General features: G+C 26.1%; 1 protein-coding gene across 1 annotated transcript in view; it reads left to right on the top strand.

Annotated features, from left to right (window-relative positions):
* Nucleotides 1–19,947, top strand: part of LOC114123299 (kinesin-like protein KIF12) — a 33,710-nt gene extending 13,763 nt beyond the window's left edge. Inside the window, exons 8-16 of the mRNA XM_027986217.2 lie at nucleotides 512–656; nucleotides 1,593–1,711; nucleotides 2,740–2,844; nucleotides 8,087–8,207; nucleotides 9,910–10,123; nucleotides 11,454–11,556; nucleotides 15,601–15,683; nucleotides 15,743–15,832; nucleotides 19,446–19,947. Of these exons, the coding sequence (XP_027842018.2) occupies nucleotides 512–656; nucleotides 1,593–1,711; nucleotides 2,740–2,844; nucleotides 8,087–8,207; nucleotides 9,910–10,123; nucleotides 11,454–11,556; nucleotides 15,601–15,683; nucleotides 15,743–15,832; nucleotides 19,446–19,947 (1,482 nt within the window). The remainder of the gene's footprint in view (nucleotides 1–511; nucleotides 657–1,592; nucleotides 1,712–2,739; nucleotides 2,845–8,086; nucleotides 8,208–9,909; nucleotides 10,124–11,453; nucleotides 11,557–15,600; nucleotides 15,684–15,742; nucleotides 15,833–19,445) is intronic.
* The last annotated feature ends 7,082 nt before the right edge of the window (nucleotides 19,948–27,029 follow it).

A 27,029-nucleotide genomic window follows, 5' to 3' on the forward strand; every position in this document is an offset into this window, starting at 1 on the left:
GTCAAATCTAATAGAATATACTAGATATTGAACTATCTACACACTATTTTTTTTATTTCACATTAAATAGTGTAATGTACTAGGTACCAGTTTAAAATTCTAGGTTGCAGTGAATATTTATTATGGTATAAAAATGTTGTATCATGAGTAGATATAGTTTATTAAGTACCTAAATTTTTAATTTAAAGTTCACCTATAAACATAATATTATCTTTCTTAATATTTGTTTGTTTTTAACGACAAAATACTTCAACTTTTGTTTTTAAAATATTTGGTTTGCAATGATATTCTACGGTATTTTTGTAATATTAATTGTTTAGTTTTAAAATAAAAAAAAAAATTGTAAAATTTTGATACATTCGTTACCATAATGTGTTTACATTATTTAACATTTTTTTTTTTTTATGTAAAACAACTTGTTTTAATTAATTTTGGATTTGTTATGATTTATACTATGCATAATATAATAAGTATGTTAATGATTTTAAATATTTTTACTGGTTACTTTTAGATATCTGAAGACGGTGTTTTTATCACGAAACAGGGCAAAATTAATTTTGTTGATTTGGCCGGCAGTGAAATGACAAAAAAAACCATGAGTGAAGGAAAAACTTTAGAAGAAGCCAATAATATCAACAAAAGCTTAATGGTTCTAGGTAATACATAGTATATGTGTGTGTTTGTTTAATTTCCATGTATTATAATATAATAAAGTTCATTATTGATGCATCTCATTGCCAATGAAGATCAATATATTAAACAATTAGTTTCTGGATACACTAATGAACACAATTAATAACGCACAAACAAGTTATAACAATATTTAGACCAATATCGAGTTCAAATTATTTCAGTACCTACTTAATCCAAATTATATCAGTAGTGAATACAAAAACTAAATGCATTATATTATAATGCTATTTATTTACAATGATGTGCATCAACAATAAACTAATTAGGAACCTACTTAACCTACTTATTATGAAGTATTTATTAAATTGTAACATTCATCGTATTCATTATACCTATATACTTCTATTGATTAAAATTTAATAGAAAAAAAAACTATCAAGCATAGAAAAAATGTGTCCATCTAATATCTGTCACAAATAGATAGTTAAAATAAGGTTAGTGTTATTTTATGTTCCTTTCAAATTACTATAACATTACATACAAAAAGGCTTACATTTATTTCCACCACCATTATCACATTGTTGTCGTACCAAATGTATTAAATAAAATCATTTTTGATAATCATCAGGCTTCAGGGTCTTCAACTTTTTAATCGATATGTCACGACGTAATTGTTGGTTGAACAGTCGAGGTCAACCTTTTGGTAGCCGTTGAATAAATAATAAAGATATTTTCTTGGGGTCATCATTCCATAAAAATAAAAATAGAAAACATTACCCTTTCGGTCAATAACGCCTTACCTATACTTACAACCATATGTATAGTGTATCAGTGCAATACAACGTGTCAAACGGAAAAGTTGGCCCCCGCCACAATAGGGGCGGGGGAATATATGACCACTAAAAATGAAAATTAAACGTTCTTTCGTGTTAATGATTTTTCTTTATTTTCTTACTTAGGCTACTGTATAGCATCGCTGAGTGATCCTAAGAAGCGGAAAGGTCACATCCCGTATCGAGACAGTAAGCTTACCAAACTCCTGTCTGATAGTTTAGCCGGTACAGGTGTCACGTTGATGGTAAATTATTTTAAAATTTAATTACAATACTAAGTATGCCTGTATAAAATACAAGAATCTCTATCAAAAATACTTTTTCACACTTAAAACTAAATTCATTTCAATCAAATTCATTTTTGCTTCAATATTCACAAAATAAACGATAAATCCAAACTTAATTATATAAATATTACGACTTATTGATATATATAATATGTATTATATTTATATAAATTGTTTGCAAAAATAAAATATAAAGATCGTGAAAAATATTATATTGTTATTAGACAGTATATCATACTGACTGGTTCTCTAAGCATATATACCCATTTTCATGTGTTGTATCGCTTTTTTTTATGTCAAAAAAAAGACTTGATTGGAAATATTATTGCCCTAGCTAAGTTTAAATTTATACTATGAGTATTTATTTTAAGTTTTTTTTTTTTTTTTTACTAAAATTATAGGTATACTTGAAAACTATAGAAGGTATATACTTTATATTAATCTATTAAATTTTAAAATTTGTTGAAAAAATTGCTTAATATACAAAGTATTAGATTAAATATTATATTTATTTTGTACATTTGTTGAACCATTTTAAGAACTAATATCTTTAGTAAATACATTTTTACAACTATTAGAAACTACTCTTTTAATTTTTTATTTAGATATACATCAACAATTTCATTTGCTTAACAATATTCGCAGTAAGAAAAATTAGTTCTTATTTGAAAAACTAAGTTTATTGTATAATCAACAATACACAGTAATAAATAAGATGATATAAAATACTAAGTATTTTAAAAATAGTACTTGAATATGTACTTAAAAATTCAGCAATTTTCAGAACTAAAATAAATTCATAATAAAGAAAAGTGAAAGTGATCATACTTAAGGAACAACCATGTATAAGTGTGTGTATATAAATATTAAATACATATACATACTCGGCATATAATTATATTTTATTCGTTTTAATAATAATACATTTAACGAATATTATATTCCATAAGAATAATTATTCAAATGTTTATAATTTATGTATATAGATAGCATGCATATCACCAGCAAGATCAAATGCTAGTGAGACAATAAGTACGTTAAGGTATGCAGCTCGCGCAAAAAAAATCAAAACCAAGCCAGTAATAGTTATGGTAAATATAATTTTTAATATTTTCGATAACAAACTTACTATAAACACTCGATTTTAATGTTTTAATAACTTTTAATTTTAATATCATAATAATAATTTCACAGACGCTTTAACGTATTATTTAAGATATCATTATTTTATAAAATTAATTCTATTCTATCTGGATAGTTAATAGTGTAAGAGTGATATTTTTAAAATTTATTTATAGTTTTATCAATATTATAATTTTTATTCTGAAACTTGATGACCAATTATTATTATTTTTGTTTTTGCTTGATTACAAAAATTATAGTTTAGGTCTCTTGTAATCTTATATTATATTTAAAAAAGTGTTTTTTTTATAAATTATTACTTATTGGCATTTTATTTAAGAACAAAGTGAATAATTGGTAGCAAATAAAGAAAATGTCAACATAAATGTAGCTAGTTCCTTCCAATTACAATTTAAAATTATTCCAATTTATAAATAGGTCATTTTAACTATACCTACGTTATTTAAAGGGAAAAGAAAAAATTGCCTACTAAAAACATCGTATCATATATAAAAATAAAAAAAAAACTTCTACGTTAAATTTACGTCACACCATTAAACAAATAATCTTCAATGACATTTTTTGATACAACTTGAAAGATAATTTACAAAAATATTAAACTATAAAAAGCTTAATATCATTTAAATAAAAAACCACTAAAACCCCCTATGATAAATACATTTAAAGAATAATATTTATTGCTACATTAACAAAGGGAAATATTTAAAAATTACTGTCCATGAGTCGTAAAAATTCAAACTAAATAGTAATGAACTCAAACTTAAGCGAAAAATTGTTATCAAAAATTATTTAATGGTTTAAACGCATTCATTGAAAGTACGTACGTAACAATATTTTTGACAATAGTTAAAACAACTCATTTTGATTAAGTTTATAATGCTTAATAATGTGAAATCGTTTTATACAAAATGACCTATTCAAGTTTCTATATTCAAGTATTAAAAATTTAAAAATAATAAATACTTCACCTTACATGTACATTTTTTTAAATATACTTAATGGTCGTCTTTTATATTATAATACAAGACACCAATACATCAAAGATATTATAATGACTACCGGTAGGTTTATAATAAGTATAATATTAATATTAAATATACATCATTCCATTTTAAATTTGAATGTAATAAATGCCAAAAATTCAGTTTCCTTATACTATTGTATAGAATTTTTTTCAAGAAAATTTCGAAACAATTTTATATCCATTTTGACCTTTAAAATAAATGTACAGCGTAGCTTTTTTTTTGATATCATCTTATTAAAATAATAGATCTAATAAATAACATTTGTTCCCTACGATAAAAACAAACTACTTAATTTATTACCAGATATAGCCATATAAGTATGTAACAAATAAATTTTATACATTATCTTAATATTCCAAGTTCGATATAGTTTCAAAAAAAAAGGATATTTAATGTCTTCTTTTCCTAAAAACAACACATCAAATGAGTTATAATAGAAACTCAGAAACTTAAAAGTAATAAAATTTTAATCTAGAATTATCGACAAATTTTAAACTTTAAACAAAATAATGTATAAAATGACAAGTGGTATAATTTTATTAAAGAGATTTCATTATATATCATTTATTTATATATTTATTACGGGACAAGATCAATGTTTTTTAAAAAAAGTAATAATAAGCATGTATCATGATAAAAATGTTAACTAAGTGATTGTAATATATAATGAATGAATATTTAATGAAATTTTCAATCAGTACTTATCTTATATTTTATGATAAGCGGAAAACGATGAGCCTTAGTTTTCCAATTTCATAATTCGTAGTATACGACTATTAAAGGATAAACTGGATAAAAGAATGGAAAGTATTGATGGAATATAATTTCGAGGTCTCTAAACTTTAGTTTAAACAACATAATGACACCGATGACAATATTTTTTCATTAAAAATATATGCTAGTCTATACTCTTCTACTAGCAACCATGCAAAAGATAGATTTAGTTATTGCTTATTGTAATATACCCGCGAATAATCGAATAAATTTTATTAAAATGTTTACGCTTTATCCGGGTTTAAGATACGGAAAGTTCATTAAATTCTATCCTTATTTAGCACTTAAATTAAAGTCACTTATTTTTTTAATTAACTTTTATCAGTAGTGAGAAATACTGAAAAAATCATTATAATATGTATAACATTTCTATTGAAAAAATATATATGTTTAAGTATTTTGTATTATAATAAATGTGCATTAAATGTCTACAACAGTTAACACAGACATTGATGAATATTGTTCGTCCAAACCAAAAAATTCCATTATACTTCAAAAATACGTAGGCTTAAATGAATTAGAATTATTAAATGTTCTCATTTTTTTTTTCATCTAAGTTTTATTAAATAACTCAAATACGATCAATGTTAAAATTGTTTTATTAACCTTTAATTTGTAAGACTTTTACTATTATGATAGTAACTAGTAAATACATCTAAGTATAATTCTATAATTATTTAAATAATATTATTTTGATTAAATTATGCACTTCGTCTTACGCATGGAAATCCCATAAAATAATGAAAATATACAATATTTAATAATAAACATATAAATTGCGTAGATAATTAATTGCATGTAAAATATAATTTAACGCTCAATAGTGATTAACAAAATACTTTGTTTGCTATGAATAATTGTTAAAAATTAATTTTAGTAAAATACCGTTTACAACATTGTTTAATGCACAAACATACCCTTTTTAGAAACTTTAACATAATTTGTAAATTATTTACTATATGAATTAATAATAAACTCACATCATCAATTTATTTTGAAATTATCAATACTAAAATTATAATATTTGGTTGTCATGAGTGAAAAAATTAATTCTAGCTGCCAGTTTCATTTTATTTTATAATAAATCGTATCGAAAATTATAAATACACCTATCATGATATATTGTTTTTGTGACACCTCCATTAAAATACTTATTTATATTTACCTGTTGTGCTTATAATATGACTTATAAATATTACTATTAATTTTGTTAAAGTATGACATACTTACGAGAGTAGATCAATGTTCTGAGTATTTTTTTACATTATTTTGATGTTAAATAGAAATAATATATAATCATTCGATATACTTTATTGAGCAAACTTTTATAGACTCTCATGAAGCATAACTTTATACGCTAATATATTTTTTTAATAAATCATACAACTTTCTTTGAAATGCATGATACCACAAACATTAGTTAGTATTTCAAGTTTCCATTACATTTTACACTTAATATTTTTGAAAATTATACAAGGACATAATACTTATTCAGAAAATATTTTAAACCTGTTTTAACTGTATTTTCGTTAAAACACTCAGTTTTATTCATACTGTAACAAATAAGCACAGTTTATATGTATATAAAAAAAAAAATAGAATTTAACGTTAATATTCGCAATATATTAATAGTACATAATAGGCTATTTAAGTATTAATATTTATATTATTGTTTATTACTGATACATAACACATTGCATGCAACAAAACCTAACCCAGGTAATTATAAATATGAAATGCCATAAAAATTAATTGTTATTTATAAATTGAACATACTTATTAGTTAATAAATATTACAATATACATTTTAATACTGTATATCGATACGGTTTATGTGCCTATGCAAATACATTACTTATCGATACATATTTTATAGTTATAATATATTTGTACTATAAAAATTATTTTTATATGAACTCAATATTTGTTTTTAATCATCGAAAATCCTGTTTTTATCGTAAAAAAAAACAATATTAAAAACAAGTTCTCCAGGTAAAACATGATAATTTTCATTTCTGGCGGTTTTTCTAATATTTTGCCCCTATTGTCATGTATTTATTTACATTCAATGAATGTTAGTAAACACCTGCACATCAGTAAAATGCGTTCTTCCTGCAGAACGAGTTAATATGATGTAGGTACCTATCTAAGTAAAACAAATATAATATTATTATAGGTTTTATAATTATAAATGTTTGTCCTACTCACTCGTAATAAATTATGGATAAATTAGTTTAATTAAGTTCTATAATAATATGAAATGTGTAACAATTAAATTTAACTAACAGCGTCAAAAGATAATATGCACATTATTGATTTTACACGTATATTGTGTATTAATTATTGTACTCGGAAAACAAAAATTACTTAAACATGATTTATCAATAATTTGAAAAATAACAAACAAATTGTTTCAAATATTTTATAAAATATAAAGTACCAAAATTCCATTGTATACATTATATAATAATTTTAAAATGATGAAATATTAATCCCCTTCACTTGGAAATTATTATTATACTTGAACATTTTCACATTTTCACATATTTTGTCATTAAATTGTAGACATACTTGATTGATTTACATTTTTGATTATTTCAACATCTGAATATTTTATAGACATAATAATATGATGCCGTGAACCAATATTAATAAGTTCAAAGTTTTTAGATATAGTAGATTATAAAATAAATATATTTGAATAACTCACAAATTATAATCGATGAAAAATACTTCGAAATTGTTGTTCCTAATTTTTAAACTTGAATAATTCATTATTTTTTTTATTCATATTCTTGCTATTTCTTTTAATAAATGTAAGGAATTGCCAAATATTTTTAAAAACGTGGTTTAAAAAAACAATAACAGTGACATATTCAGATAAAAGCTAGGCAGTGATACAAGTGTCATCATGGTGAATATATATTATGTATACATTAAATGACAATAATCACTAGATTTTATAATGAGGTTCGTCAATAAGGTTAGGTATTATTATTCCTAACAATTATGAAGAACTTTTTGTGTGTTTACTTAAAATTATAGAGTAATAGGGAATTAAAGGATTCGATATAGTTTTAAAGTCGTTCAGAAAACTGGACATTAAAATACCAAAACTAGAATATGATATTTCAAATTTCCTTTCCACTTATGCCGTTTTTATCCTACCAGCACACATAAAACTTGTTCTATTTAATTCCCCTACAGACACTCGGTTAATGCGAATGGTGTTGCTTTATTTCCGAGCACGTCAGAGATATTATAACAACTAATAAACAGTAAAAACAAAAATAAAACAAAACCGATTCTCAGTAAATACGACAATGACCACACGTATATATGATGATGACTGTTGTATGCGTATCATTACGGTCCCTTATCTGTACAACAGGACCCCAGAGAAGCATTAATCGTCAGTTTACGACGTGAGGTGGAGGCGCTGCAGAATGAAAACGATCATTTGCGGAAGGCTTTGGATATTAGCAAGACATCATCGGCCGCCAGTATTTCGAGTAAGTTGCATGTACACATGTAACAATGTATGTTATCATGTATGATAAAAATAGAAATAAATACACAATAATTACCATTTTTCACAAACAACGTGGTTACAAAAATATTTAACAACGTATACCTACAATAGTAGTGTTATTAACAATGTTTTAATGTAGGGGGAGGGTTATTATAAAAAATAATTTTAATATTTTAGACTACTGAATCTTATTTATAAAAAATGACGGTAAATAGAAAAATAATAAAAACAATATGACAAAGTATTTAAATATTTAAATGATTATTTTGACTAACAAAAATCCCGATTTTCAATGAACAATTTTTGTGAATACTAAATGCGAACCACAATTCACGACATACCTACTCAAAAAAGTAAATTAAAATACATGGGAAATTTTACCGCCAATCACCACAGTGGGGTTACGATCGTAATATCAATCGGAATGTTCAACTTCTGACCACCCAATATAGAAACTATTTACTTAAACAAAAATTCCTTAAGTGACTTAAGTTTTAAATTTAAAGTTTTATGAATATTTACGTACCTATTAATTAGTTTTTTGTCATAATAAGTGGTATATATAAGTATTTTAGGTTGTTACCCCCCTACAATCATTGAACAATTCGCATTCTTGTTTTTAATTATAAAACCGTATTACTAATATTTAAGAATATTTTGTACAATACTATACCACTATAATAATAATTATCTAAATATCGAAAAAACGTAAAACAAAAAGCATTCCCTTGTTAGTATAACACAAAATAACATCATCACGGCAACATATTTTATACATTTCATTACATAAATTTGACTATGGTTTATTGTTTTCTAAAATCAACATCAGTTTCATTGAGTACCTATTACGTAATAATTATGATAGAAAATTATATGGAAGATGTGTGATGACTGATGGGCTTATTACTATAAAAGTAAACATAAAATGGAAATATCGTTGATAACTCAGAACCTTAAACTGTTCAATAAATAAAATGTTAAAATATATTCATATTATAATGTTACGCTAAATAATTAACTGTCATTTTATTATAACTAACTAAATAACTTATTTACGTACAGGAATGAAACATATGAAATTAAGCTGAATGATAGATAATGTTTTCCAGATGTATTCACTTTTTATCTTAAAATGTCCTTCAACTTAAATAAAATTAAAAACAAATTTATTGTCTATTTCGTTAAGAAATCGATTGGAATTAATATATTATACGAATTTAATACGAATTTTACAACGTAGAATGTTACTGCTTGTCTGAAATTATTTCCTTTTGTAAATACAATACGGATGTCAAATACAATTTCAGTGTTCAGCGCATCGAACAATGTTTTCCACGATTAATAATATTTCAACAAATAACTACACGTATCAGGTGACAGTGTTTCGGTCCAGAAAACTCCTGTATTTCAGGCTTTTTCATTTATTTTCCCGATTATCAAGTGACAAATAATTTAAGTATACCCACCTTTTTTTTATCTTTCTTACGTTCTGTCAAAACAATCATTTTATTAAAATTTTACCCGCATTCTCGTATGGTGTTTCATTACTTCGTATACGTTTTGGGTAAAGCTATATCCCTTAGTTTTTACACGGTAAAGAAATTCTATGCACGACGATAATAACAATAATAATAACATTTGCAGACCAGAGCTGACCTAATAGTTACTTTTATTTCTCGTAGATGTAAAAATGCCGCCCAATATGGACATGGACCGGTTAATACAAATGGACCCCAAGGAGCTTGTGGATTTGGTCAAACATTACGCGAATGAAAATGAGGCGCTGCGCAGAGAAAATGCCGAGCTATTCAACTCCAGGGACCTATTACAGAGAGACCACGAAATTGTTTGTCGGGAGAATGAACGGCTGCTGAAGAAACTTGAAGACGTCAACTCGTAAATACTTTTATAAAAAAAATAACCGATTTTGTGATTTTGTCTCTATTTTTCTTTCTTCTTTTCGTCTCATAGCAATAAAATGTTGTACGTGTGTCTCTTGCTTGATTAATTCTTTGCAGTTGTTATGTCTACATCACTGTTATATTTTTTATCTTCGGTTTTTACAGCACAGTTTTATTGAACTCCTCTCTATGTATTTTAAACTCTTCGAAACTACATTAGTCTATGTCTAACAAGATTAAAAAATACCACTTGGGTTAACGATCAAAAATGAAAATTGTATTTCATTTTTATAGTAGGAAAATTAAAATATGGACGTATCTACTTGGTACTTGTCATTTATACGAATAACGTGTTACATAATTGAAAATAATAATAAACTCAGACTAACGTCAACCCTTCGTAGTTCGTGGCTACATTAATATGTATACACGACGTGCGCATATTAAAAATAAACGAAACGTCCAAGAAAATCAACCTTAATAATAATTTAAAAACTAAATTAATATTTTAGTTTTAAATAGGTCACCACTACTATTTTATTTAATTATTCCTTAATCTCTTGGTAACACACTTACACTGTACACCGCAATAATTATCAATACGTACAGATGAAAATGAAAGATACAAAAGGATGCCATAATAAAACAAACTAAATCAATCCTGTACAGCAACGCTGGTGACGAGAACAAAACACATCAAAACAATAATACACGTCTTGGGAGATTCGTAATCATACAACATTCTAAAATAGTAATTTTAAAGGCATGAATAACTAATAAATATTGATTTGTTAACTTGCAATGTACTATTAACGTTGTTTGATCAGAGGTGGCTACAACTAATTACAAAGTTAATTAATAAAAATGACTAATTTTCCAACAATATAACATCTTTGTGCTTTGTTTTAAAATTAAATAATATATAATAAAAATTGCTGTTAAAATGAAATTGATTTGAGCTACGGTTTATGAATTATATCATTGGCAATAATCAATTGAAATTAATCAACCCTATATAGCATAAACAAGCACAGGCAATGTTACTTTTATTAAAGTACTTTCTTGTTGTTCTAAAAACCAATATGGGTACAAAATCAAAATTATCAACACTAAAATTAACTTTTAACACAATTTTAAGGTCCTTGTTAATTACAAAAATAAAAACCCATAGTCACGGTCATGTTTAATATCCGTAATAAACTTCAATCCGAAATACTTTTACAATTTACAATATGTTAGTAAATATCACGATACTCAGCTTCGTTATGTTGCATGCCATGCACAATCCCGTAATTATTAAAAAACTAGAACAAACATATTTTCAGGGCTTGTATAAGATCTCCAATAATTCCAGCGCGTGGCCAATATGTTGACCAAACAGAACTAGCTTCGACCAACAGCTCTCTAAGCACACAAAATAACCAAATGGTAAGTTGAATTACATTTAAATAATTTTAATAAATTTAAATATGATTTATGTTACCTCCAAATTTCCATCGATATGTTTCGAGGTTAATATTAATTTTTGTTTACGTATGATACAGTATAATATATACAATGCACATATTTTGAATTTTAATAAAAATTAAAACAATCAGATGGATATTTCAATACTAAATAATACATATATCTAAAAATATGTAGGTACAAATAACTAAAATAATGTAACAATATAACATCATGATACAAGAATTATTTAAATGTATGTATTACAGTGTAAGTACGATATTTTTTATAAGTATTTGATATTTCAGTATCAAAAATAACATGTAAAAGCTCGATAAACACATGTTATACTTAATGCTTTGTTTGTTGTATGAATAATATTTCATTGAAATGCGATTTATCGCATTTATACATATTTTAAAATATGAATATGAGTATTGTACATTCAAAGGTTTCAGTCAACTTTTATTACCACAATCAAATCTCTAGGGAATACGAAATATGGGTTTACAAACGTTTGATCCTCTAATATCAAAAAGTTACGAGTTTACTTACTCGATAGATTAACATAATATCACGGAAAAAAATATAGATCTTTTAAAAAATCAATGTTTTGTATTGATTTAAAAAAATAACAGAAATAAGTTCTCATAAATACTTGTATTTCTTTCTTCTGTTTTTTAATTTCTGAAAAATAGATGACTATAGGTATGAATAAAACATTTTATCACTATAATCAGACAGAAATGAATCCACACATAGCACATCCAAGTAAATTAATAATCGAATTTTAATTTGATATATTAAAATCAGATTTTAATTATACGCAACTATGCTTTGCCTATAAATATAACTCTATAAAATATTGTAGTATCTAAAGACGGCCTAGCCCACCAGGATACCGAGAGGTTACCGGTGGTCTGATATATTAGAATTTTGAATTGGCCTTACGGCTGTATTACATTTTTTTTTTTTAATGTTAGGTAGTTTTAATTTCTTTGTACAAAAAAAAATATATTAATATGTATAATAAATTTCCCTGGACTGCATTTTTATCCCAGGCCGTCCCTGATTGTACCTTTACATATATTATATATAATATATATATATATATATATATATATATATATACCAATTACTAAATTGTATTTCGCTCTAGTATAGTGTTATTAATTCAACTCATTACAAGAAAAGTATAAGGCAAATATTAAGACTTGACGCCTAATGGTATGAAATTTGAAAGCAATAATAACTCATCACAACAAAAAGATGACTCTGCGTTAAAAACAAAAAGTTTGTAAACGTGGATCTATCGAAACTATATACATATTTCTAGAACAAAATGTCAAAAAGTGGTCATTGAGGGACCATTTTACAGTCACTGTCTACCTCCTGGTTGGTTACACGATCGAATTGGATTGTTCTGAGCATAATTTAACCCACGGTAATCAGTCCTATGCCCTCCTAGTGGGTTTTACTATGGTTTTATGACAAATCTGAAAATTCTAGGACCAAACCCCCAGAGGTTATCTCAAACTAACCATAGTATACCTATCTAGCTTTATGACGATCCTTGCATTCACATAGCTTATAAATTCACCATAGGCAGCGAATAGTGTTACATTAACTAAGCTGTCAGCCCGATAAAAGTAACTTTTCGAGTACCTATAACTAACTAAATCTGGAGCTCTAAAATTGTCAACAAAAAAATGTTAGTATTATACTTACATAAATTACATACATACTTGATCGGAATAAAATATTCCTTCAATTCGTAAGTCATACCTACCGATGTTTTTAATTATCAAAATATTGATCGTTATTTGCTGAGTTTGTGCCCATTGAACTACGTTAATTATTTCGTTTGAAGACATATGTGGCTTTGGTGAAAAGCTGTTTGTTGCACGCTAAATAATAAGATAAACCGTTACAGAAAATCATTATGGCGTTTAAATAAGTATATAACGGAAAAATAAATGTAATCAAAATATTAACAATAATAAAATAAAAACCCACGTATAACAAATTAACCAACATTATAAATATTAAATTAATAGTTTAAAAATCATCTACCTATTTAATTTCTGAATATAAACTCAACATGGTTGAATACGGTGCTATTAATTTTAATAACTCCAATGTCATAAATAAATTATAAACGTGAACTTTAGTCTTCAAAACATAATTATCAATTGCATATACATTCGATGCAAACGCTGTAGAATTAACTTAAATTTAATTAACTTCAAAAACTGCAAATTTATTTAAACTATTACTATTAAAAATAAATTTTCTTTTCCTTAATTAAAAACGTTAACATAAATGACAACATTCTTCGTACGTAATTTTTATCAGTTTTTAATCACTGACAACTATTTTCGATTGTTAGTTATTACTTTCATTAAGTTAAAATTACATAAACGTTATGTAGGTACTTGGAATGATTGTAAAAAAAAAATATCAACCTACTTATTGTTTAATAACGATCTATTATAAACAAAGTTTTTATCAAATTCGAATTTCATATAAATTCAGAGAAGTCAAACAAACGTGATATATAACCATGGGCCACTATAAGTTTATCTTGTAAGTAAAAAATATAAGTATATAAACTGTATAATATAAGAATATGAGCATGAATAAAACATAAAACATTTTGAAAATTAAAATGATAATACTGTCTTTATTTTATATATAATAGATATTATATAAAGAATAATCTATACACAATAGATACAAACAACAAATTGTTTAAATAAACAAAAACAAGAAGATAAATAAATAAACCATCGTATCTATGTAGTCAAAATACGATATCGCCACAAAAGTAATATCAAATGTATACAAATACAATAAGTGAACAAATTTAACAATCACTTAAACTTTTAAGGCATTACTACTTCAGCGTATATGGGTACCAACTAGAATACCTGAATATAATGATAACTGAGAACAAAACAAGTTTTATAACATTTTAATTGATTAATATTTTATATAGGTAATAAACACTTTCGAGTAATAATTGTAACCTTGTATATTATAGTCTAAAATTATTATTCATAAAACCTAAAAATGAATTTTAAATAAATAAAAAACATAACTTACGTAGTCATAAAAACCTAAAAATTCGGCTTAATTAAAACATTAAGTTATGAATTATACATTTTAAAATGTTAAACATAAACTTTAATTTAACTGCTTTATTCGATTAATCAGCAAAAAATAATAAAATGTGACCATAAAATACAGTAATAATACCTAAATATACAAAAAATGTATATAATTTTTAATTTTAAAATTAATTTCGGATTAACGAAGTAGGTAACTATTATTTCATATTATATTTAGTTTATTTATTTTAAATCAAGTCCAGTTAAAAGTTGTTATTTTAAAGAGATATATTTTTAATTTTCACAATATCTTTTACGAATACATGAGAAATTAAAGACAACCTAAAAAAATAATGAAAGTACTATAGCGAAAACGTTTTAACCAAGCTCTGCTGTGAATCGTTATACAAATACAATGGTATACTTTAAAATATATAGTTTTTAAATTTAAAGTAAATAATACACTACTTTATACTCTGTAAAGAGTGAAGCAGGACGAGTGATCACGCTTGTCATCTGTATTCTGCATCCAATCTAGTTTTTTAATATTTAACATTTTTAAATTAAATTATCAATGCACATAATTTATTTTTTTAAGTAAAAATGTCACGTTTCTTTTAGAGTTAAGAATTAGAGTTTTTAAAAAGCTGATGAATGACGATACTTATGTGTTTTATATTTATATTTTATATAAATAACACGAACAAAGCTCATATATTGAATAACTCATGAATGGCAGAGCTTATCCTTAATGGATCGTAGAGCTGTAGAAGATGAAGATGGATACGAACAAAGAAATTGTATACATTTAAAACAAAAATCGTGTAAATAACACACATCGTTTCATCAAATGACGTTTTATGATTACATACATAATCTAGAACATATTTTGTCTAGCAAATATATTATGTTTCAGGAAAATATTGGACTGGAAAGAGAAAAAAGAGATTTACCCATAACCTATCAAAGAGAAATGGAAAAAAAAGGAATTGGAAATGCGTATGATTTTAAAGTGTTAGTTATTATAGAAATAATACTATAAGTTTATTATTTTTCAGAATAAGCAATTTCGTGGGCTCTTTCAAAAACCGAAGAAAAACTTCATCGGATGTTTGTAAAACGCCGTCGAAACCGACTTCAACTAAAAGGTAAAAAAAAAAAAATACCATACAAATCCTCCTGAATTTTCGCGTAAAATTTTTACTCGCCCTACGTGATCATGATTTATATAGTTCCATTTTTATATGCACTAACCAACATAAAAAAGTCATATATCATATTATTCAAAGTACAGTGGCTAAATAATTGTCTAGACCGTTTCATATAAAATTAACATATCAACTGGAATCCCCATGGGAATTCCAGTAAATAAGTTTTCATTGAAAACTTCAAAATTTACCCGTCTCATTTAATTAGCCTTGCAAACTTTCTAAAACTAAAGTATACAAGTTTTCAATAAAACCAACTAACGGCTTCTAAGGTTGCAAGCATTGTAAAACTCGTATGTGTTTAAATCATCATTGTTTAAAATTGTTTAATTTTATAAATTACGACTAGACTTAAAGAATAATTGTGCAAAAATGGGATTTGGGATTAAGTTAATATACATTAATAATGTTTATCACATCAAAAGCCCATGGTGTGTAGAATTGATCCTTAACGTCGCGTGTTAACAAAGTTTGTCAAGTAAATAAAATATACGTATAATACTACGTAACTTTATGAAGCTTTATCTCTTCGATTTTACCCAATTTATTAGATCGTATCGTATTCAAACAATACACAAGTACACCGAGTAACCAATTACAGTCGATATCAATGAATTAGAACAAAAAACAATGTTAGAATAATATAACTGGCGTATTTTTAAAAGAGAAACAATGATAGGAAAACCCACCAGCTACAATTTACTCGAATACGGTTCATAGCAGCAAACACGCAATACAGTAAATTAAATTTTAACGAGAATTATTTTCAGATAATTTGTGTACATAAAATATGTACGCAAATCTATATTACCTGCATTTCCATACGTTTACAGCCGATATAGCGTTTCCGAAATATATTATGTACTTAAGTAAATTGGTATTGGACTAAAATTATAGGGTTGAAAGAACTATATTAAATTGGTAATAAAACCCTATACAAATAAATAGTAACACTTCAAATGACCGATCATTAATTATTCATACCTATACAACCAAATTGGACGACAAACGTTGTTAGATGGTCATAAATTTAAAATATTTTTAATTTGATTTTGACCCTATTTTACCAACATAATATCGAGTAGATAGTTTAAAAAACGTTTTACCTATACATATTGCATGACGTATACGATACCCGCTAGTTGTATACCATGACGAAAAACATGATTTTAATAATTCTACAACAGTTATTTTATTGTCATATTGATGTTTAATATTATTTTCACAAAAAAATGTATTTTTAAGTACTTAATCTATAAAAGTATTTCAACAATGCAAACATTTTTTAGTGATTTACCTAGCTATATTATTTTCATTAAAATAAGTCTTATTTATCATAATTATATCACTACTACTAATACATTTTTCTAATTATTATTAGTACCTACTAAACTACTAAAGAGTATTGAATCGCCAATGTTTTAATGCGTTTACAACGGTTCAGTTTAATATAAATTAATATTTTATTATTTTATTTGCCGAAATAACTCTCGGATTTTTAATTGATACAAAATGCATATAAATGTAGCCATAAGATGATGTATTAGATTCTTAATGTTATAAAAGTACAATTATTTATATAAACATTAAACCTGATGACACAAATTCGATTTTAAAGGATCTATATTCAGCTCCAGAAAATCCCTATATGATCATCCATCCGTGTTCTAAAACGTACTTATACCGATTGCCTAAACTGAGCAATGGTTACTCAATTTTTTATATTTCAGTTTTAATCTGTAGACTGTAGTAGTAAGACTTAAAATCTGTAAGTACTTATTTTAAATAATATAGTAACATAAACCAAACTTAATCTGTATAATATATAGATACCTACTTAACACATAATGTATAGTGTAAGTATACGATATACATTATATATATTTTCACTTAATGGTACAAAAACATAAATAAAAGTAAAAATAGTTCGAAATTCCAACAAAGCGAATTAAGCCAAATTCATAAAATCGAACTTTGATTTAAATTAACAGAAAAAAAATCGTAAAACCGTACCACAAAACCGTATACATATGTAACTGAAAAAATAATCAATAATTTACTTGATTAAATTAATACTATTAATTCATAACAAATAAACATGAACAAAACAATTTCATCGTTTTGATATGTTGAAATATTGCTGGCAATATTATCCTATTAAAACTTTGACAGTGATAAGGATTAAATCATTTTTAATTACTTAGTTGATAGTCACCCGTCACAGTTGGATTTATTTTAATTTTAATAAATGCTGCTAAATACATTAAAGTTTAACGTATGTATCTCACATTTTCGTTAAAATATTTATCGAAAATCATCCACCCTATTCTGTACTTATGCCCAACCTTTAACAAGTAGATGAGTGGTAGCAGCCTCGCTGTCCGTTTAACCAAAACTTTGTATTACAATTTACAAGAAAAAAATTATTTATTTCCAATTACACAAATCGCGAATCATAATAAGACTGACTGATTTTTTACGAAATTAAAACAATAGAAATCTGTAGAAAATTGTTGTCATAATTTCAAATTTTCAATAAAACATTAATTGAAAGTTATACTATGGATATAAACAGGGCAGATTTATTTATGGAACAATAAATCTTTCAAAATAAAATAAGCACAACGCCTCATGTGGGCATTAAATATTGTTTTTAACTTATTCTCAGCATAAAAGTAGGTGTCCGAATAATGGACATTGGACACTATACCAGTGATACTAATTTTTACAAAATTTACATTTTTCAAACTAAAATTTATAAAAATTATTTAAGAAGCATTCTATCTCAGCACCAGTCATCTGACCTAATGATCCTTATAAGCATAAAAAATAACATTATCAATACGTCGAGCTATAAATAAATCTATAATAAACAATTGATAGGTACATTTCCAATAAAAATAAAAATAAATTTTACCTCATTAATTTTTAAAAAAATATTATAATTTTTTAATGGATTCTTATTTGATTATATTAAAATGTAGATTTCTAACATTAAAGATTAAAATATTTAAATGGTTTCTGGTGACACGCCTATATTTACCTGTTTGCTTTGCCAACAAAAACCATGTAAATATCACAAATCACATATCCTATACAAATGTTGAACTATAAAATATTATGGACCCCCGTTAAATTCTGCACTGGACTCCTAAATGCAACGAGCTGGCACTGCTCCATACGACTATACTCATTTACTGATATTCGTTTAACAAGCTCGTAAGAGACCGAGCTTTATATATTTATTATTCGATTCATGATTAAAGCTAATGATTATAGCTTATTTGTCTTCTAACGGTCGTTATCATACCTATTATATATATAAACGTAGACAGCAGTGTTTATGTATAAATATTTGTTATTATACATAATAAAACTAATGAAATATATTTTTTAATTCAATTAAAAATACTTTAAACCTTAATAATAAATCAACGCTCTATATATGTAAGGTTGTATTAAAAATTAAAAATTAAATTTTTTAAATTACCTTTACATTCGAAATTTAAAATCTCTAAATGCATGCGATTTGTTTATTTTTGTATTACCACAGATCGACGCCAACTGTTGACCGCGTAACGTCGTCGTCGTTTGTGATTGACGGACCTCGCAAAAAATTCGACGACGGGCTCAACTCGGCAGCGTCAACGCTCGCTTCCATCGTCAGTCGGCAAGCGTTTGACATACCGCGGGCAGCCAGAGACAGTGGCCACCACAGGGGTGACAGGGGTGATGGCGGCAGTGACGGCGGTAACGACGAAAGCGATAGAAGAGGTGGAGGTAACGACATCGTCAGTGCGGGTGACCGACGGAGTGCCGGCGGCCGATTTTCTCTGCCGGACATAGTAGACCCAGTTGACGTCGTCGGAAGTGGCGTGCAAGTGCGGCGGGACAGCATCGGAAGTGGCGTGCACACGCGGCGGGACACACCAGCCAGAAGTCGCGACCCGTTTGGAAGTCCGGTGACGCCGCAGATGTACAACGGATTTAGGTACCATGCTGGCAACACTCGAGCAGCCGCCGCCGCTATCAAAACAGCCGCCGCGTCCAGTTGAAATTCACGCATGAATCATATGGACTTCAATGGATTAAATCCCGTCATCACGTTGTAAATATAGTTAACCACAATTTACCGCAGATAATTGATTGTAACAAAATTTTCCGCAACAATATTTATCATCATTACTTATAAACAGTATACAACAACTATTTTAATATACTGATAGGTAAAAATGAGTAGTTAATGAAAAAATAATCAATGATACAAAACTAAGTCTAAATTAGTAGGTACATTAGTATAACATTTCTATATTTTACATATACCTACAATACTTAAAAAAGAAGTATGTAGCTAGTATTGAAAATTCTTTGCAGTGCCAATAATATAAGTCCTGATGCCTTCATCATGACGTCATCACGTCTCAAAAATAGGTTTTTATATATAACAAGGTATTATGGTAATAGTTTTTTATTCTATACTGACGACAAAAATAGCGAATAACTCTGATAAGATAATATCATTTAACTTAACCTAACCTTTGTGATTTACGATCAATAATTTTACAATAAATAATTGTTCATTACGATCAATCGTTGTCCTATAAAATTACTGAGTTTAATTACCGTGTATTTAATTATTTACAATTAATCGACATAATAATATATATATATATAGTTCAATGCTAAATAATATCTAAAAAATTGTTATTAAAATCTACCACTGGAAATAAGGCAATTTTAAAACTACAGAGAATCCTTCTGTATAATGCAAAATACATGAAGTATTCTTGACGTATTATTATATTAGTTATTTACAATAATATCAACTATCATTTTATATCACAGTGTAAGAATTGCATATTTGAGTAGTAACGAGTTAAAAATTAACGTTAAGTCAATACGTTAAATTGATTCAATTCGTTACTTATTTTTGGAATTAACTTTTTACTTTTTACTGTTTTACCGTACATGGCGTGATATTAACTTAAAGTTAACTTTGTACAGATGTATTAAAATGTTGATAAAATTAAACTATTTTTTTATTTATTTGAAAAATTAGATATCTCGAATCCATCTAGGATTCGTTCAATCCAAAAACATGTGATCATTTTATTCAATAATCAATAGCTACCAATTTGCGTTTTTCATAAATGTATGTCTCATAAATCATAATCTATTTACGATAGATAGGTAGTATCTATTAAAAATATATAAAAGTTAATCAAAAAACATATTTTATTAGTGAGTATAATAATATAAAATGTTCTAGGTAGGTACCTATTAAAATACAAATACTTAAGTACACAAATACAACTTATGATCTCCCTCTTTGATGAATGAAGAGAATTTCGCCAAAGAATCAACTGCAATCTCAACATTCATCGTTAACTGCTATTTATTAGATGTTGAGTTTGAAAAAATATCAAAATTAACCTATTTGGTGGATTTTTTTAGTATCTATTAAAAAAAAAACTATTTTTATTAGCAAACGTGAAATTTTATTTTTTATCAAAATTGAGTCAATTTTTTATTGATTTATTTTTAACTTAGTTAAAAATAAACTTTAGGAAACTTAAAACATAACAAAAAGTTTTCTATTGACTAAACTTAATGAATTATTATATAAATTTAAATCGTGAGCATATAACAAACCTTAAAATTGTATGCATGCCCAATTTTAATACTAAAGTTAATTATTATTTTTTATTAAAATTCTACTGATCTACCAGTTACGGTTTGATTCAAAAAATTGTAGACAGTCAGACAGATTATATAATTACTTTTTGTAATTTTAAGATAATCTAGCATTTGTAAAAATGTATAATAATACGTGGTACTGTATACGCCATGAAGCTTATTATACTCCGTAGCTCGCTTTTAGGTTATAAAGATTAATAATAATAATAAAATCCATAAAATAAAATATAATTTTCAAAACCTAAGACAAACGAATTATTTTTAAAAGATATTTTTCTTTTTTATCGTTTACAGTTGCATTAACGTTTATTGGATCATTATCATAGAAAGCCCCACGAATTTAGTAGGTTTTCCAAAAATCACCTAATATTTTTTTAATATAATAATAAAATTATTATACTCCTATTGGATCCTATTGGATGCTACGTTGTTCTCATATAACATATTACTCTACTATATTACTATTAATAGTATAAAATCGTTCCCTATCACAGTGCTTATCATACTAAATTATAATAATACGAAAAGCTATCTAACACGTGTTTTACTACCAAGTGTTTATTAAAGAACATTTTATCCAAATTTTTTCCTATCGTAATCAAAAGTAAAAAGTCTTAATTTTGAATCGTATATTATTTCACCTCAACACTCACGAGAGCTGTGTACCACCCCTAGCCCCCAACCTAATCTTACGTCTTAATTACCTATTTAATATTATGTAATGTTTACATACCTTTTTTTTAACGCATCGCGTTTTCTATTGATTCCTATTAATTATTAAGCTACGAGTATATTATACTATAAACATTCATGTTTAAGAATAACCCATCTTCCTCTATATGTACCTATTAATGATTAATATACTATTATAGTATAATACTACCATACCTACCTACGTATTTCTTCATATTATGTATACAATATTATTTATAACTTTTATAACTTTTTAGTAACTTTTTTTGTACGGCTGTTGTTTTATTTTATTATTATACATCATTTTTAATTAGTGACTGCAGTGTACATTGTTTTTTCAACAACATCTCGGGCTATGGAATCTGATGTACGGGTAATTTTAATAATTCTCTTGAAGTAGTCGCCGCTTATTAAATCCTGCACTCTACAAGGATCTGAGTCATTGAGTTCATTACCTGAATGGGTCAAGAAGGTAAAAGGTAAACAAAATTAAAAATAAAGGATGGTCAAGCTCTATAGCTCTGCTGTACAGTAGGTATCGAGTGCATGACCTTACACATAGAGTAGGTCACTTTAATGGGTGTGTTAAATTTGAATCCAATGTTAGGTATCGTAGTATGCGAAAAACGATTTTGAACGGAGATTATTTGTCAGCCAACTATACAGCAGAGCATTACCCACTTGACCACCCGTCGTTATATTTTATTTAGTTAAAATACCAAAGCATAAAAACGTTATGATATTATGTACACCATGTATCTTTGAATAAACAAACGTAGATCGTTATGAACATTTAATTCAAAATACATTAATTATCGAATGAATTTTTGATCGGTTGTTCATTCGAACTTGTAAAAATTGTCGGAATGTACAAAAGATTTTATTGTTATGTCAAGAAGTACTGCGGGTCTAGCTGAGACGATGATCGTAAGCTGCAAGAGAAATATGATTTAAAGGTAAGTAAAATATACATATTATATTATAATTGTGTAATGTACTAGCTGTCACCCACGTGCTCTGCCCCCGTGGATAGCCGTTTCTTTGTCTTATAATTATTTCGATCATAAAATACTATAAAATGTACATACCTTATACCCTTTCGTAGTTAGAAGCTTAGAACGCAGTTATCTATATTTCAATCCCTGCAGCCTGCAGGACCGTTCGAAGCACCAAGCAGTTGTTACATCTCATATAGTCATATACATCGACAATAATAATAATTAATTCATCGTCGATTCTATTTACACATTCTGAGGTAGGTCGTGGACAATTGCTTAACTAGGTATACGTTTTAAACAATTATTTGATATATTATAATACATAATACGTCATATACGTCGAAATTCAAATTTTACAGGAGAAACAAAACTTATTTTGTGTAACTTATTAGTTATTATGTTCCCTTTTCGAAATAAATTAAATAACGATACACAAACTTTTACTATAGTAAGTGACATGTATATATGTTTCGTTTTCACACCAAATAGTGTATTTAGATACAAATAACATATTTCTGTAAAAATCTGAAAAATAATCGAAATAATGTTCCTTAACAAAAGTGGTACTAAAACCTTCAACAAACTGTCAGGTTTAACAGTAAAAAATTTTGTAATGATACCTTTAACGGTATATTGACTTGCTTTTATACTTTTATAGTATAGATAATAGCTTATAGAAAAATACCTTCTAGGCATATCCCAGGTTTAAAATGCACAAAAATAAAACGGATATAAGTGTGATTAAATCTATATTATCTGATTAAATATTTAATTAATTTTTTTTATAAGTTCCTTGAGTATATAATAACTTAAAGAAAAAGTTTCAACAATTCATAATTATTTATTAGTCAATAGAAATTGTTTTTTTTTTTTTTTTTAATGAAGGGTTACCAAACTAAAGCAAATTTTGTGAATCATTATTATTTTACATAATATTTTCTGACATTCAATAAGAATATTTGTGATAATTAAGATACAGAAATTCTATACTTTTGAAGTAATATAGATAAGTAGTAGCTAGTATATTAAAGGAAATATAATGTATAATAATAATTCATGCTAAATAAATACATTGTAATACGAACTAAGAAGAAATATTACTTCTTTATACTGTTAGGATGACATGGATGAGAAGTTTTATGATGCAAAAACTAAAAGTGAACTTCCAAGTACTAATATAAATATACCTAATAATATTTTGGAAATGTTTAATAAAATAAACGAGAAGAACGTATTTATGGTTTATGCAGCAGAAGTTTAAAACATTAGTTCTTATTTTTAATTTAAACTAATATATTGTAAAATATTTTTTAATTAAAAAATCTTTTATAATTCAATGATTTCTAGAACTATATAGAGTCGAAGAAGAGAAAGAAATACATAGGGAATTTCAAGTATAATTTGGACACGCTGATCACAAATATCAACGACCAAAATTATGTATGTAGAAAGTAATATAACTATTGATAAAATAAAGTAATATAATTATCAATAAAAAAATTAAACACTTTTTTGACCAACGATCGTTTAGGAAACATCGAAACACCCAATAGTAAGTTTGGTAAACTGAGAATAGGATTGAAATCCTCGAAAGTAATTAGAAAAATATCAGATAATTATATTACATTATTATTTATTACTAATAAATAATAATGTTTGAATAAAACAGAAAAATAATAGTGAAAAAACCCGTAACCAAAAGTGATATGTATAATTCGTGCATTAAATAAAGGTACTTAGTCGTATGTCGTGAACTTGAAGGTTAGTATAAGTATAAGAAACGACTATTTATTTGGATGTGCTGTAGGTCAAAACCAAAATAAAACAACCAATAGGAAACAACTATATAAAACAATGAACAGTATAATAAAACTAAATGTCAAATAATAATAAAACCCATATATAATCCAAAGTTATACAATCTGATATTATGAAGTATTGAAGTGGTATTGCATATCGTATAATATATTATAACTTGCTATCTTCAAACACATGAAAATTTGAATACTATCATTATTATTTATTTGTCAGTACTACGCTTACTATATTATGTTCTTCAATTAGTTTGATATTATAATAGATATATATATTTCGTTGAAACAAATCTAGACCAACTACTGAACTGTCTGTAAACAATAGTTCATGAACTATTAAATAACAAAATTTGTATTGATGCAATGCCGTAAATCTTATTTTTACCTATTCATTTCAGGCGGAATTTACAATATATAATATGATTTTCGTTTCAGCCAATTATCGTTTTTGCTAAAACAAAAAAGGTTCTATTTTTATTTCCGCCAAATCTATTGTTACCCACCTGTCTAAATTATAGTTTGGAAACCATTTAGAGTTACCCAGGGACCACCTCAAGGATGCGTTTCTTATTAACCCCCAAAAAATTATTTGACTTGATTTTTAGGTTCATATTTTTGAATTAAGGTTATTATAAAAATGTTTTATAATATATTATATAAAGTCAAATGTACCATTATTTCAAATAATTGTTGTAAACCATTTCTATAAATGTCATTCTTGATATTGTATTGTTTTTATACTCTTCTATTGCATTATAAATAGTTAATCCCGAATCTCGATATACAGGGTGTTTCTGAAATGAATGAGAACATTAGTATACGCTTACTCGCTGTGATGAACAAATGAAGATTTTTTTGAAAATTTTTTTCTATCTTCAAAATCTGGGTTTCTTCTAGTTATTTTTAGAACATTATCTTAAATGTCAAAATAAACGTTCTAATTGTATTTTTTACGAAACTCTCATATGAATCGAGACGTCACATCGTTTTTGACGCTCGAATCGCTGACTAAAAAAAAAGTAGTGTGACACATCGATTTGTATGAGAACACTAAAGGATTAACGGTGGTGTTAGTTATTTGTTGTTATTCAACATACATGATTAACTAACACATTATTTTACATTGTAAACTAATTAAAACGATGAAATAATTACATAATTATGATTGACAGAGGTGGAATAAAAACAAGAAATTCAGTATTAAATACACAAATAGTTAGTTTCTTTTATCTCAAACTTATGACATTACGGATTTTATTTATACATCTAAAACACATAAAATGGCAATAAATTAGATCATTTAAAGTTCTGTTAATCATAATTATGTTATTATTTCATCGTTTTAATTAGTTTACAATGTAAAATAATGTGCTAGTTAATCATGTGTTAGTTAATCATGTATGTTGAATAACAACAAATAAGTAGAAGTAGATTTGGAAAAAACAAAAATCGTACCTTTTTCGTTTAGGTGGAAACAATAATGACCGACCCAAAACATAACAAACAAATATTATAGCTGATAAAAAAACGAAATAACAGATACGATCACTCAAACAATAACATTAAAAATATGTAGATCTTAAGATTATAGTTCTTTTTTAATTTTATATTTTTTTTTATGTATATGTATAGAGTTTATTTTTTATAATACTTTGGTTTTATGTTTATAATAAATAGTTTAAGTTTTTTCAATATACCTAACAAAAAATAATTAATGGCTTTTTAAACTCTAATTTAAGTAAATTTAATTATGCATTGACTGAGTGCAGCTTGTAAATAATGCCTATGTCGGACGTCCTATTACATATTAGGAGTATATTAAATATTATGAATATCAACTAATCAATTACTGTGGATAAACAATGGAAAAATTATATTCAAGGTAGGTAAATACTATAATCATTAATATTTATGTATTGGTTTAATTTTAGTAAA

The sequence above is a fragment of the Aphis gossypii genome, chromosome 2 (genome assembly GCF_020184175.1).
Source record: "Aphis gossypii isolate Hap1 chromosome 2, ASM2018417v2, whole genome shotgun sequence".
In the NCBI taxonomy this organism is placed as follows: Eukaryota; Metazoa; Arthropoda; class Insecta; order Hemiptera; family Aphididae; genus Aphis; species Aphis gossypii.